Here is a 15,114-nt window from a genome sequence, read left to right as displayed (position 1 = left end):
CAATGCCTATCAGATCTGAATCTGACCGTAAGCCTATTTTATTGCAGTTAAAATAGGATTTAACTGTGTTCACACATAGGTACGTTTCAGTCTTATTCATTTCTTTTCAGAATCAGAATCAGAAAGCAGTTTACTGCCACAATAGTGGAACTACATGTAATATGCCTTGTTGATTGGGTGCATACATACAACAAACAAACCAACATAGTACACATTAATAAGAATAAACAATAAATACTGAAACAGAGACAAATATACAGCCTACAAAATAGTTGTTTAAGTAGTTTAAGCACTGTGTACAATGGAACAAAACAAAAAAGCTGATCATAATATTAATATAATAACAATCATATAACAATAATCATCTTTCCACTCCAATCTGTGTGATATTCAGAAAAAAAAGAAAGGTCATAAAAATTCAGACCTGAAATACATTTGTTAGTATTAATATTTCCGCATGCCCTTGAAGGCAGCAAAAGAGCTTGCCCCTGACTGGCATTGATGTCATTGGCCTCTCCTGCATCATTACTCCTAAATTATAATTATTTATTTTTTTAACTTATAATTTATGATGTCATTGCAAATACTCCAGCTCTGTGGATACAGGTCTAGCAATGCGATACTAGTGCAAATGTAAATGTTTGAATCAGCATTAGATTTTGGTGTAATATGTGAACAACTTTCTGACAGCATATAGCCTAATAACTTCTAGGGATAAGTTACTAACTACTTATTACTAACTATTGGGTTTGTTAAAACTGTAATCTTGAAGGTGGGCTTCAAGTTTTCAGGGTTGTGTGCATAGTTACATTATGTCGAAAAACTGTAATACAGCATTTCTTCCAGGAACAACCAGTTCGTAACACTGCAAATATATAAATATTGCAATACTCTCATCAGTGGGCCATATATAGGCTCCATCACCACTGTGTTACCTCCTTTCAGCGATAAATAGTGACTTTTTCAGTTTTTTGTTTAGATGAAAATCTTCAGGATTACAGCTTTAAAGTTTAATAAATAATGTATTACAGCTTTATAAATTATAAACAATAAGCCCCTTTTAAGGACAATATTGTACAATGGTTTATAATGTTTTTGTTTTTTTTCTGGTTTGAAACATAATAATGGATTGCCTGAATGATCTTTTCTCTATAAATGGCAGTGGCAGTGTGTGTGCTGGCACACTAAAACCTGTTTATGTAAGACTGATGAATACACACCTCAGTGGATTTCTGCATCCACATTTCTGTTGGCATATAACCACGTCGGGAAGGAAAATGAATGTAAAAAAAATCATAAACGTTTATTCAACAGAGGAGACTTAAAATAACCAACGTTAACTGCTGTGTCACTCAGCTCTGTGCTATATTTAACAGTACATCCATTACTATTTCTGGTGTTTTTCATCTCTTCTGTGTGAAAGCTTGGAGTGACTGTTCAGAGACAGCAGCAAACACATGGGGGCATGAGGCACACTGCACGGCTTCAAACACACCACTGTTATTATTATCTTAAAACAATTAGAAAGAGCGGTGTAGTCCAACAGATTGACACTTAGTTTATTTATAAAATTAAATGGTGTATATCTGGCTCAGTGAATTCCAAAATGCAGTGTGTAGGAATAGATACAAAATAGTACAATAGTCAACCATCACTGACATTTATATACAGGAATATCATAATAACAACTTTCTCTACATTTGAGTATCTCTGAGGAAAAAAAAATACAAAAAGAAAACTCCTTTAGACAACACTACCTGATAAAGGGAGTTGGAGAGTTATGGCTCCCAAAGGACTGTGCCCAAAGAAGAGTGGAGCGACCCAGTGATACATATAAGTATAGCAGACAACGCCACATCCCAATCTCTCACGAAATCTTTACTCGAAAGTAAAAAGGCACCACACAATACAAGTCACAAGGAGATTTTGCCAAACATTTGTAATGCTGTAACTGACAAACTTTAAGGCGGATGTCATGTGCAAAAAACATCTTGAATATGTGTCAAACATACTGCTCTGTGTCCTCTCCAGTGAAGTGTGCTTTGATTCTTTCCTTTACTGCTGACTTCTTTAAAAAATATTTGAAAGATTTAAAGAATGATTGCATTATTACTATGTTGCTTGGTATCACAGGCATATTCCAGGCTTCCAGGTGTGGCAAGCGAGAAGGACAAGGGGAGGGCTGGAGGAGGCCTCGCTGTGGATTTAGTTCCTGTAGCTTTTGCGTCCCTCTCCCTCCTTGAGGAAGGTCCATATGAGGGTGTTCACAATATCAGGTTGGTCCTGCTGCAGCCAATGACTGGCCCCAGAAATGATGTTGAGACGGAAATGATTCCGGATGTAGAGGCGACATGCCTCTGCCATTTCCTGCTCCAAGAAGGCATCCCGCTCACCCCACAGCAGCAGCACTGGTGACCTGACATGATTCTGGCTCAAGGGGAGGGAGCTAAGGAGAGAAAGGTAAAAACCTGAGTGCATCCAAAATGTAAATGGTTAATTAGATAAATTAGCTTTTTAAATGGAAAATGTAACTATATTAAAACGGGAAACTCTGATATTTCAATTATATCATTATGGACAGTCAAGTCAATATCTACGATTTAAGTTAGAAATTGAATTTGTGATTGGTTCACAGGCGGGGTTTTTTTTTTTTTTTTGGACAATTTGACATGTCACAGTAGGAAAAGCACAGTGTCCTGGTATGGTTCATGCTGCCTCACTGTCACGGCTTACTGGGACACTTGAGCCATTGTTAATGTTATTAGTAGCATGTTAGGAAACAACTGCACTGCATGAATTTGTCGCTAGTATCTTCACAGTCTGTTGTTGTATGTTTTTATTAAATTACCACAGAAGTTTTAAGAAAATTTCTGAAATGTTATTTTCAGTAGACACATTACATTATGAATTTCATGCTGCTTTATGTCTCACCCAAAATGTGCTGGAATAGGCTGGCTGGATGGATAGGTGGGTAGGTGGGTGGATGGGTGGGTGGGTGAATGGATGGATGTTTATGTACAGTATGCGTGTCCCTATGCACTTGTGGAGAGACTAATTGGCCATGGGTCAGTGATATTTCTATTATGTAAACACGTAAAAGCTATTCTGAGATAACGCATTGCTTGAGAATGGAGCAGATGGCGTGCTCAGCCATGCATGCACAGTTCATATGTCAAACATACATTAACTGATATTTTCTTTGATCTGATTTGTGCAGATCACTTCTTAGCCAGGTAGTCATGTCTTACATGTAAGATTAAAGGTGCATGTAAATGTAAATATTCGAAAGCATTGTGGCCTTGACAGAGATTTATTTAAAAATGCACTAAATAAGAACATTATGGTCCCTATATGCACAAGGAGCTATACTTAAGAACCTAATTGGAATTTTAAAAAAACCTGCAATGATAGAACAGAATAGGAATATTAGATGTGGACTATTAAATATTAGATCTCTGTCTTCTAAAGCAGTACTAGTAAACGATTTGACATCAGATAATCAAAATGATCTATTCTGTCTTACTGAAACCTGGCTGGGCCATGAAGAATATGTTAGTCTAAATGAAGCCACTCCTCCCACTCATATTAATACTCAAATTCCTTGAGGCTCTGGCTGAGGAGGGGGAGTTGCAACCATATTTGACTCAAGCCTGTTGTCAAACCTAAACTAAATTATAACTCGTTTGAAAGCCTTGTTCTTGATCTTCTACGTTACAAAAAACATTACAGCCAATTATATTTGTTGTCGTTTGCCGAGCTCCAGGTCCGTATTCTGAATTTGTATCTGAATTCTCTGAGTTTTTATCATGTGTAGTCCTTAAATCAGTCATCAAGTATTTATTGTAGGTGATTTTAATATCCATGTGGACGTTGACAACGATAGATAGCTTTAGTACTGCTTTCAAGTCACTACTAGATTCAATTGGTTTCAGTCAGAGTGTGCATAAGGCCACGCGCTTTTTTAACCACACCCTCGACCTTGTGCTGGCATATGGCATCGAAATTGAAGATTTAATAGTATTTCCGCTGAATCCTTTATTATCAGACCATTCTTTAATAACAGAAAGTCTTACCTAGTGCACCTTTAATGCTTGCTCTTATGGGAATTACTGGAATTGTTGTGGTCTGGACCTACTACACTTTACTATCTGTAAAGTGTTTCAAGATAACTCTTGTTATGATTTGATACTATAAATACAATTGAATTGAAATAAATTGAACACTCATCATATAGATAGACTTAAAGTGACTGTGTTATCACACTGTACAATAACCAACCATTACCAAACACCGATACTGACCAAAAAGCATCTCAAAGTACTGAGGTAACAGTAAAACGGTCTATGGCCATGCAGGACTTTTACTTATAATGGGGGTATTTTAATATTGCAGCATTGATACTTTTTACTTGAGATAAAGATTGGAATATTTCTTCCAAAACTCTGATGATAAAAATTTCTGACATAATCCATGAGTGAACTATTCCCCACCTGAAGACATTCCTGTAATAGTTGAGGGCTCCAGTCAGAGCTCCCGGCTGTGAGAGTGCATACAGATAGGCCTCCAAGTCCTCTGCAGTGAGCCATCGGCCTTTCCTTCCGATCCCTGTGCTGCGGCTGGTGAACAAGGCCTTCAGAGCCTAAAGCAGAGACAGCAGCAAACTTGGGGTAAATGTATGTGACTGGTTCAATTTGATAGAGAAAACATTTACAGGAGGACGTCACGTCCATGTCACTGTACTATTATTTAGAAGAGGTATTTCAGTGGTGAAATCAGTTCAAGGCAGGCCTGCTTGTTCTTTTCAGGGAATGATGGTAAAGATTTACAAAGAATATGTTTACGGCATTTACTCTCTAACTGGGACATTTTAGGACCGATTGGTGGGGATTTGCTACGGACAATATAAACATGCCGATGCACTGGTAAGAGCAAATAACGTTTAACCATGTATCCAGCTACTTTAAATAGCTCACGTTACTGTATTGTGTGAACAGTTAACTTCATTTAATATTGTATATGGCGTTTTCTTTTGCGAGGTGCAAATGTTCCAAAGCAAGTTCCTCCCAAAGACTATTTTGCAGAGCCACCATTGCTGCGTCCGGAGCTTAGCGTCACCCAAGACGATTCCGATTGGTTTAAAGAAATGCAAACAACCCAGAGCGTTTTTTTTTTTCTCTTATCCTAGAATGTATGTGTGGTGTAGCCAGACCTTACTCCACAACGGTGTGTGGTCTGGCAATGCGAGACTAATTAGCAAATATCTAAACAACATCAACACTTTGAACATTAGATAATATTTAAAAATCCCATGCAAATCTGTATCACAAGACGTCTTTTAGATTTAAGAAAATTAAAGAAAGCGTTCAACATTTTAGGAAAATTGCTTATTTGCTCTCTTATGAAACTATAAATATAAAACAGTTAGCTTAGCTTAGCTTAAAGGACCAACGTGTAAAAACAACAAGTTGGGGTTTTCATTAGAAGGGGGGTATTGATTAAACAATCAATACACCCCATAATACTTGTTCACGTGTCTTCATGCTAAGCTAAGCTAACCGGCTGCTGGCTATTTAACGACCAATATGTGACAATACACAACTCTGCATTTTTAAAACCAAACTGTTTTTGTAAACCTGCACTGTGCACTTTAGACATTCCAATATCGTAAATGATATTACTAAATTTGAGGGTCTCATTTTACAATGAACAACAACAAATTAAACATTACCTCCTGTGATGACAACATTTGATTTTGTATTATTCTATCATTTCACATTTCCTCCAGGATTAGTTGATGCTTTTGTTAACTACAAATAACCTGTTTTACAGCAGGATATTTTTAGTCACACTATTGCTAACCTTAAAAATAGCCTGACACTCTAATAACACGCAACATACACCAATGTGCGTTTATTAACACACATGCACACACAGAACCAAACACACACACACACACACACACACACACACACACTCATGACCTTGAAAACGCTTAAGCCTACACATAACAGGCCACCTTGAAATCATTGATGGAGAGCATGAGCTCCGGGAAGCGGGGCAGTTGGAAGAAGAAGAAATGACTGGATTTCAGCAGCTGGCTCGGGTGACGCAGAGCGTAATCTGGAGGAGGGGAGAGAAGTTCAATTGTGGAAGAAGTGTTCAGATCCTTAACTTAAGTAAAAGTACTAAATCCACACTGTAAAAACACTACGTCACAAGTAAAAGTCCTGCATTGAAAATGTTACTTAAAGTGCTCATATTATGCTCAGTTTTAGGTTCATAATTGTATTTAGAGGTTATACCAGAATAGGTTTACATGGTTTCATTTTCAAAAAAACACCATATTTTTGTTGTACTGAACATTGCTGCAGCTCCTCTTTTCACCCTGTGTGTTCTGTCCCCAGCTCTCTGTTTTAGCTACCGCATCTCATTTCTGTTCCATCTTTGTTGGGAGTCGCACGTGTGCAGTAGCTAGGTAAGCACTACAGCCAGAAGCAGAGTATGAGGGCGTGCCATGCTAGCAGCTAGGCGAGCATTATAATGTGCGTTACAAAGTGACGCACGTCTGTCTCTGAAGTAAAGGCTGGACTACAATAGAGCTGTTTGGAGCAGTTTGTGAACAGTGTTTTCTGTTGGAGATGGTAAGTCCCTTTGGGGGTGGACTTTGGGCTTTTTCACTTTATAAACCTATAACATGCACAAAAACATACAGTGTATAACACAATAAAGGAAAGGGGAAAAGCCAAAAAGCACAATATGAGCACTTTAAGTAAAAGTATGTAAGTATCATCAGGAAAATGTACTTAAAGTATTAAAAGTAAAAGGTACTCAATGCAGAAAAGACCTCACATTTAACAAACTGGAAACGAACAATTCTGTCACTCAAAAGTGTTTAATCTTCCAATCATTTCAGCTGTACTTGTAGGCCAATATATTGTTTGGCAATTTCATTTATAATAAACAAATTTTTATAAACTACTAACTACTAATGTGTTTTGTGTGCAAAAATCTTAATTTGTAAAGTAACTAAAGCTGTCAGATTAATGTGGTCAGAGATGGGAAGTAAAGTACAAATACTTTGTTACTGTACTCAAGTAGATTTTTCCAGATATTTTTACTTTACCATTTATTTTTGTGCCGACTTTTTACTTTTACTCCTTACATTTTTAACACGAATATTGGTACTTTCTACTCCTTACATTTTACAAAATTGGCTTGTTACTTTAGTTTCAAATAATTTCAGTGGAGTTATCATTATTATTTTTTGCGTCTTCAACACCGAATTCAATCTAATTGGATGGGAATATACATTGTACTTGACGCACCACTACAAGACGACTCGACAGATTCGGCAGCATTCATTCGCGGCAAATCATTGCGGCTTGATGGCGGTAACGTTAGCACATAGTAGTATGGACGACGACATGATTGAAAATGAAGAAAACAGAGATCGCAGAGATTCGGCAGACAAGCAGCAAGACATTCCCAATCATCCTCGGCCTTATCTGAGAGAGATGTTTGAGATAGTCAAGAATGACTCCTGGCGAATGTGCTGCAAATTGTACCAGCCAAAACTTCTTAATTAATGTCTGTTTAGTAATTTTATCCTTTATCTTCTTTCCAGAAGCCATATTTGAGCACACACACATACATGTAGATTCCTTTAAATGTTAAGAGGAAGATTAAAAAAGAGAAACTGGATCTGTGAATTCTCACAGAATCACAACTGAATTCATATCTTGCTACTCAGTCAGAATCGTATTAACCTGGAGTCCCAGTCTCTGTCACAATAATCATATATGTGATGTTTTAGACCTATTGGCAGACATCCATTTAAAATGTAGGTAAGGGCATATAAAGAGCCTTTTTTCCATGTCCACTGAAGTTTCTCAGCTTGAACTCTAGCTTTGCATAAAAAAATGGTTGTCATTCGCAAGGCTACTTTTACTTATACTTTAAGTAAATTTCCAAGCCTGTACTTTGTTACTTTTACTTGAGTAAAGAAGTTAAATCAGCACTTCTACTTTTACCAGAGTATTTTTTAACACAAGTATCTGTACTTCTACTTGAGTATGGGAAGTGAGTACTTTTGCCATCTCTGAATGTGGTGGAGTAGAAGTAGAAAGTGGCATGAAAAGGAAAAGACTCAAGTACCTCAAATTTGTACTTAAGTACAGCATTTGAGCAAATGTACTTTGTTACATTCTACCACTTTCAAGGGTAACTAAAGGCCAAGTTTGCACATGCGGGTCGTGGACGTGATAACTCTCGATGACTTTGCCGCTCTGTTTGCACCAGTTAAACCAGCTGTTCCAGTTTCACATTAGCCTCCTGTAATTAGCCTCTCATCATCTTCCCCCTAAGGCAAAAGAGGATTTGCCAGATGGATACAAACATGGAATTGAAGTAATAATACGTCCTAATTAATGATAATAATTATGTTAATAATCCAAGAGCCAAAACAGAGGCTCTCTAATTAGTAAGAGGAAAATTGGTTCTCTTTCACAACAAAGAATACTATCTGGAGATCCATTCGTTTGCACATAATTGTATTTTACCTGAGAACACAGAAGGATGGGGGCTGTTCAGGACGATGAGTTTTGTCACCATCTCTGGGTAGTGAATGGCAAACAGCCATGCTATGGTTCCACCCCAGTCGTGGCCAACAAGGCAACATCTGTTGTATCCTTGGAAGACAAGCAAATCAATAAAAGACAGTTTTGTTATTGTAGCAGAAGACAACATTCTGTTATTTCTATAGGCTGGATGTTCATGCTGATGTTATGCTGTTATTAAGGCATGTCATTGCCTGAAAATCAATACTGTTCTCACTTCTTTATTGCTTCCTGCTTCAGAGGACATTTAAACAAATCAAATAGATGTATTTCATGACATACAGCCAAATGCAGCTCAAGGTCAGGGCATCCGTCTGAGGGATTCTGATGACATTACAGTTCCAATGCCTAAAAACTAATCCCCTTACCTTTGCTAGCACCTCTGATTAGCTGACTGTGAATGTGGACCATGTGGACTCTAAAAACTGGTGTAAAAAGAGCTATGTAGTCCAATCACAGATCAGAGTACAGCAGTTATCATATGATCAATGCAAGACTCTGCCTGCCACTGAAATTACCCTGAGTGAATCATTTGCACAGCAATATGCATTATTGAGTGCTTAGCTCCTAAAGCCTGTTAAGAAATTACATTTGAGAGCCAGAACCATGCAAGGAGCTAAAAGCACTTTCTAAGAGAATGTAAATGTGTAATAAGGAATGTGTTCAAAACCTGCTTCAGAATATTTACAGGACATTCTGGTTCCTCTGGGCTGGACTTTCACTGGGTTAAAATTGTAAAACATAGACTTGTTGTTGCATTATTTAAATCTGCATTACTTAATATGTTTTTATAATAACCACAGACCAAAATGACTGTGTAATGAAATCAAAAGGGTTGCTACGTAATAGTGATGAACCCACAGAGATTTATCATCTGTCTCTGCAGTTCCCCTCAGCTTTATAAACCATTTTAGCATCTTTCAGCTCATTGTTTTGGTTATGGAAACAAAATCAACCCTGTTTTTAGATGCAGCAGGTAGCTGATTTTTGTGAAAAAGCTCTAAAAACCCATCCCAGCACCAAACATAGTGGCAAAGCTAGCAGCTGGCCGGCAACAAACAGGTGGAGACCAAAAAAAGAGCTAAAAAGAGAGTGAACATGAACACACTCCAAATAGATGCTAACGTTGCTGCATATCTGCTCAATGTGTAAATAGGCAACTGTTTGTGAGCATGTTTGCCACAACAACTTTATAGGACTGTAAAATCTTAATGTTGTGCGTGCAGCTTGTTTCACCGCCCTAAAATGGCCAAAATGATCAATTTCGAAGAAAGTCAGAAATTTTGCAATTAATGAATAATTACTGTTTATTATAACTTTGTTCACTTTTTAAAAGAAATAGTTTGGGCCTTTATTTCAAGTGGTTATGTTAATATTGTACTGCTGAAATATGATAACATGGCTCCAGTCCAGGGCAAGAAACATGAACAGTCAAGTAATCAGATCTATATAGAGCAATAAGACAACAGTTTAGCCAGGTTGTCTAACTCACTTTATGTAGAGGGTATAAACAAAACAAAATGAACGCACCCATAATGTTGCTAATAATCCCTCATTACACAAGAGTACACATGTAAATATTGAGTACAGTAGGCCACAGTCTGGGTAATAATTTCAGCATTCGCCTATGTTTTTCTTTGTTTAAAACCTGTTTGATGATCTGACTACTTGTGTTTCTTGTCCCATTATACTTATTTTTCGTGATCGCTGTACTTCCAGATATCAACAACTTTTACGATGTTTTTATTACTCATAGGAATTATGGCCAAACTGAAAATAAGACCCAAGTTGTAACAAACCAGAATTATTGAACAACAGAGGAGAGCATGAATGAAAAGCAAAATCAAGACATTAATCTAAATTATTTAAGTTTTCTGGTAATTATCACCAAAATAGTAGCCTAGCTGTAACACTTAAATATGAGGTGACAGGTGTGAAGGAGAAAACAAAGATGGAACTTCAAGACTCTATCCACTGTACTTATAGTAGTCTGACATTAACATTTTAATGCTAAAAACAGGTTATTTTATACAGTATGTAAGCAGTGCTAAAACTGTGATATGCCGGCCAGTAAAATAGCAAAAGATGTCACTCTGGACAGATAATCATTGGTGGATGCTTGTGTGTGCAGACAGCCTCAGGCTAGCTTCCTGCTAGTGTTAGCATGCAGTCAGCAGTGTCCCATGTTCAGTAAGAATGAGTCACAGGAAGTTTGTCATGCCGTTCTGCAGGCCTGAGGGCTGTCCACAGCTTAAGACTGATAAACAAGTTTATTTTTTACTCAACACACTGTCAGCGTCCGCTCCTTGCAGTTCTCTTAAGATTACAGACACACAGTTCCCCTGTGTTCCCTCACCTAGGTACTCCACAATATCCTTGACATCTGTAACCAGGTTGTCGAAGTTATAACTTTCAGCGGAGAGCGGCAAGTCGGACTCCCCATAGCCCCGCATGTCGATGGCCACCACACGGAATTCACTCTTAAACTCACGTAGCTGGTAGCGCCAGGAGAACCTGGGACACACACAACAGATGCACAGATGACTTATTTCCTTCATTTCTTTTAATTACCTTAGTACTTGAAGAGACACTCCTCAATTTGTTTCTTCCACAGCAGCTAATTCTTTGAAAGGGGTACTCCAGCGGTTTAGTACTGCACTACTATGAAGTTGGGGAACTTGCAAGAGACGGATTAAGAGCTTAAAATTGATGCAGGAGAAGATGATATCCTGACTTTTGGTCCCTGGGTCAAGCCCCTAAACCAATACATTCCCCATAATGCAATGCAATAGTGTCTTTATGCCATGGAAATCTGCATGTCTTTCCAACTACAAACTCCCAGTTTGTAACACAGGCTTTCTGTGAAACATTTGAATTCTCCGAGCCCCAAACCCAGATAACCCTGATGACATCATTAGGGGTATTTTTTCAGCTTTAGAAATCTCCCTTTAGAGCCACACAACACATTATACAACATGTTTTCACAGGCTGAGTAGCACTCCTGATGACAATAAGATCTGTGGAGGGCCCCTTTAAAAACTCTTAAACAGTGCACATTTGAGATAGTTACAAACTAAGCTCACAAACTTTTTAAAGCTAGCACTCAGCTTTCTTTCCAGCTGAGTGAAGGTCACCTCAGTATAACAGAAGTTGTTTTAGATTATAATCCGTCCACTGATCATGTGGACTGGGATGACTTCCTAATTGAAGATCTTGTCTGTTGTAGAAGCTCCTCATCAGGACTAAAATCCCCCCCTCCTCCTCCACCGAGCGAGGGGAAGCAAGATGCAGAGCCCTGACACTGAACCCTCAGATCTTAGAATATAGATGAGGTTTAAAGCAAATTAATCCCCTCTGACCCCTCCACCCTCCCTCTGACACACACACACACACACACGCACACATACACTTTCTACTTTCTCATTTCTGAGCGGGAATTAGCACATTTTCACAAAGTGTGAAGAATTCTCTCCAACCATGTCACTCTCAGCACAGTTCATCATTCCCGTGAAGAATGTGGGAAGTGAAGCAGAAAGAGTTCCCCTCTTCTGTTAATTAATCCCTGTCCTGTCAGCAGTTTAGATAGCACGTTAGAGATATGGACAGGTTTTATAGCTCCTGACAACCTCTTTGGCCTCAATCCAGGAGCAATGCTTAACACCATTTTTCATTTCATATCAGGAGGAAGAGATCTTGAATGCATTGGACCCTTGTCCCCCTATGGCAAATCATTTCTGTAAATGAGGACTCCCCGCTGGTGTGGATTTGTCTTTGCAGACGAGGAAAAAGACTGCAGAGATTTAACGGTACAGCTGAAACGTTAGAGCCAAGGAATTCTCACAGTCAGAGGAAATTTTAGAGAGGTGACCGATGTAACAAACACCAATCAACTGAACAAACAAAATAATCTTCACAGTCAGGTCTGCTGCGGTTTAGTGAAGTGGAGCCGATACTGTGTCCGCAACTGCTCCCCCCCCCGATTTCCCTTTGACCTACCAGAACTCAGGGAAGCCGTGTAAAAACAGCATGAGCGGCTTTCCTCTCTCTCCAGCGGCAACATAGTGAAACCTAAGGCCAGATTCCTGGTGGAAAGAAGACACACAGGCATTTACACATAAACGTCAAGCTTATCCAAAAACAATACAGGGACATCTTATTACATCTAAATGAACACATAACTGCTTATTACAACCTTGCAATATCGTGCATATTGGACTTGTGAATCTGTTGCTGCTAGAATATCATCTAAAAGTTCCAGTAAACTTAAAGAGCCCTTCTAGAAATGTTTGCCGACATATTTAAAATACCATGCTTTGAATAATAATTTGTGCCCAATATAACTTTTAGACAAAAAAAATGCTAATGTGCCTATTGATATTCTTAGCTATTTTGACAGAATGGAAATCTACCTCCCCTCCTTATATTAAGATTATTTGTCTGACTCATACTGTACATTTCTTCATTAATAAAGCAAATAGACTACTCGGCTGAACTTAGTAAAGTACATTTAGTTATGAGCCCATGCTCTGACTGTCAGTGTACAGACAATTTCAGCCTGCATGCACATGTCTACGGAGACAGCCATGGACACTGGAGTTTGGAGATGCAGCCTATTTTAGCATGCATGAACACACATTTGCTACTCTGGCAACTCCCCCCCCCTCTTTTCTTTGTCCGACTGTGCTTATTCTTATTTTACTTTATCTGCATGTATCTTCAAACAAACATGAGTCTCTGACTCAACTTCCTACAAGTCATCTCTGTCTTAGTTTTATCTGTATCATGTATGAGACCAACTTAAAAATCAAGCATAGACTAGACACGATTTAATTGCTAAAGACTTTAGTTTAGGACTACAATTATGGGGTTTGTTAAAATAGCACTGGTCAGTAAAATAACTAAGTAGGACCTACATTTACTCAGGGTTTGAGTTACCTTTTTACTTCAATATTTCCATTTTCTGCTACTTTCTTCTTGTTCTTCACACATTTTAGATTGATAGATTGTACTAATGACTACATTACATTCATCCAACAGCTATAGTAAGTAGTTATTTTGCAAATTAAGATTTTACATATGATCAGTTTATTAGATATGATGCACAGTAGATTAAACAACACAGTGTACAATAAGAAAAAAATAGCTCACTCTGGACCAGCTGCATTAAAATGCTTCTTACATGTAGTACAATAATCAATAGTCCAATAATGTAATCCAAACTGTCAATTTAACAATGACAGGGACCATCCTGCTGAATAGTGAGTACTTTTGGTACTTTGAATACATTATGCTAATAATACTCCTGTACTTTTAGACTTGTACTTCAAATATTTATATTGTAGTATTCTACCATCACTGACACTAAGCTTTTGCGTTAGAGGCTGGCAGCCCACCGCATGCTGAGACTTGAGGCGGAGGAGCTGTTCTTTCAGCATCACCTGAGCACAGCGCCACAGACCGCGTTCCCAACGAAAACGTCTCAAAAATAAACAGACGGCTCATGATCTGCTCAAAGATCAGGCCCCTTTGTGTTTGCACGACGCGACACGGCAGACAAGGTGTTGTAGCATTTTACATGTGAACATCCTATAGCATGCAATAGAGCCACACACATACAATGGGCTTTTTCCCCTTACAGTGACCAGAAACCTTTCATGTTCAAGTGCATGTGTGTGTCTTACCTTGATCCTAACATAACAGTGGGTTCCCAAGGACGTGTCATTCAGACAAGCCGGAGGAGTTTCACGAACCCCCCATTGGAAGGTTGATGTCGGCCTTAAGATGATGTTCCACCAAAGTTTCAGCAGGGCTACGGTGGTGCAAAGAGCACAATAACCGTATATCAATGACCAATACCCCCAAACTCGAATTTTCAGCGCAAGTCTGATTAGAAATAACAGCAAGTTGTGAAGCACTCTCGCCATCTTTACATTGCCGCAGGAAATCAATCCAGATCAAGTTGCCTATTGGTTTCTTTCTGTTAATAGCTCGGTTCTGTTTAAATACTGCTCTGACAATGCGGTTGTGTCGTTACCAGTGCATACGCACGACTGTCTGAAGGGAGGTTCCCAACAAACGGTTGAACGGGACGGTGGCAAGAGCATCACGTCAGATTTCACGCTTGCGTGTGACAGGAGTGGTTGTTTAGCAGGAGACGGTGCTGTTGACGATACAAGGCAAGTCCGAAATCAAGCAATAAGCCACTCGATCCAGTGTTTACCAGCGATTTGAGCACAGCTAAGAGGCGCTGTTCGGCAAAGCGAAAGCTTGAAAAATCACTGCAAAGCACCGGGGCTTCACGACGCCGGCATGGCAACAACACTCCTTTATATAATATAAAAAAAAAACAAAAAAAAAAAAAACGGCATGCACGTGCTCTTTATTCCGCTGATGATCAATGAAACATATCTCGATAATGTTCATTGTCTCACCAACCAGTCCTGGAACAATAAGTGGCTGCTACGCGGCTTAATTAACAGGTATTTTTCGGGTAGCGCAT

General features: G+C 38.7%; 1 protein-coding gene across 1 annotated transcript; it reads right to left on the bottom strand.

The window, feature by feature from the left end:
• Positions 1–1,533: 1,533 nt before the first annotated feature.
• Positions 1,534–14,870, bottom strand: ephx4 (epoxide hydrolase 4). Its single transcript, XM_078259420.1, has 7 exons — positions 14,297–14,870; positions 12,612–12,697; positions 10,972–11,129; positions 8,559–8,687; positions 6,017–6,120; positions 4,491–4,639; positions 1,534–2,446 (listed from the first exon to the last, which is right to left on the bottom strand). Exons 1-7 carry the CDS (start codon positions 14,537–14,539, stop codon positions 2,206–2,208), a joined length of 1,110 nt encoding a protein of 369 aa, XP_078115546.1. The 5' UTR covers positions 14,540–14,870; the 3' UTR covers positions 1,534–2,205.
• Between the last annotated feature and the right edge of the window lie 244 nt (positions 14,871–15,114).

Source organism: Sander vitreus, chromosome 9 (assembly GCF_031162955.1).
Source record: "Sander vitreus isolate 19-12246 chromosome 9, sanVit1, whole genome shotgun sequence".
NCBI classification, from domain to species: domain Eukaryota; kingdom Metazoa; phylum Chordata; class Actinopteri; order Perciformes; family Percidae; genus Sander; species Sander vitreus.
This window is presented reverse-complemented; position numbering and strand designations above follow the sequence as displayed.

What these genes read in the sequence shown, in the direction of transcription:
- ephx4 (XM_078259420.1), bottom strand. Translation starts at nt 14,539, where the DNA reads ATGGCGAGAGTGCTTCACAACTTGCTGTTATTTCTAATCAGACTTGCG. An exon ending in GGATATTGTGGAGTACCTAG is followed by an intron (nt 8,688 to 10,971) that starts GTGAGGGAACAC and finishes TTGTCTTCCAAG; the next exon opens with GATACAACAGATGTTGCCTT. An exon ending in TCTCCATCAATGATTTCAAG is followed by an intron (nt 4,640 to 6,016) that starts GTGGCCTGTTAT and finishes TCTCTGCTTTAG; the next exon opens with GCTCTGAAGGCCTTGTTCAC.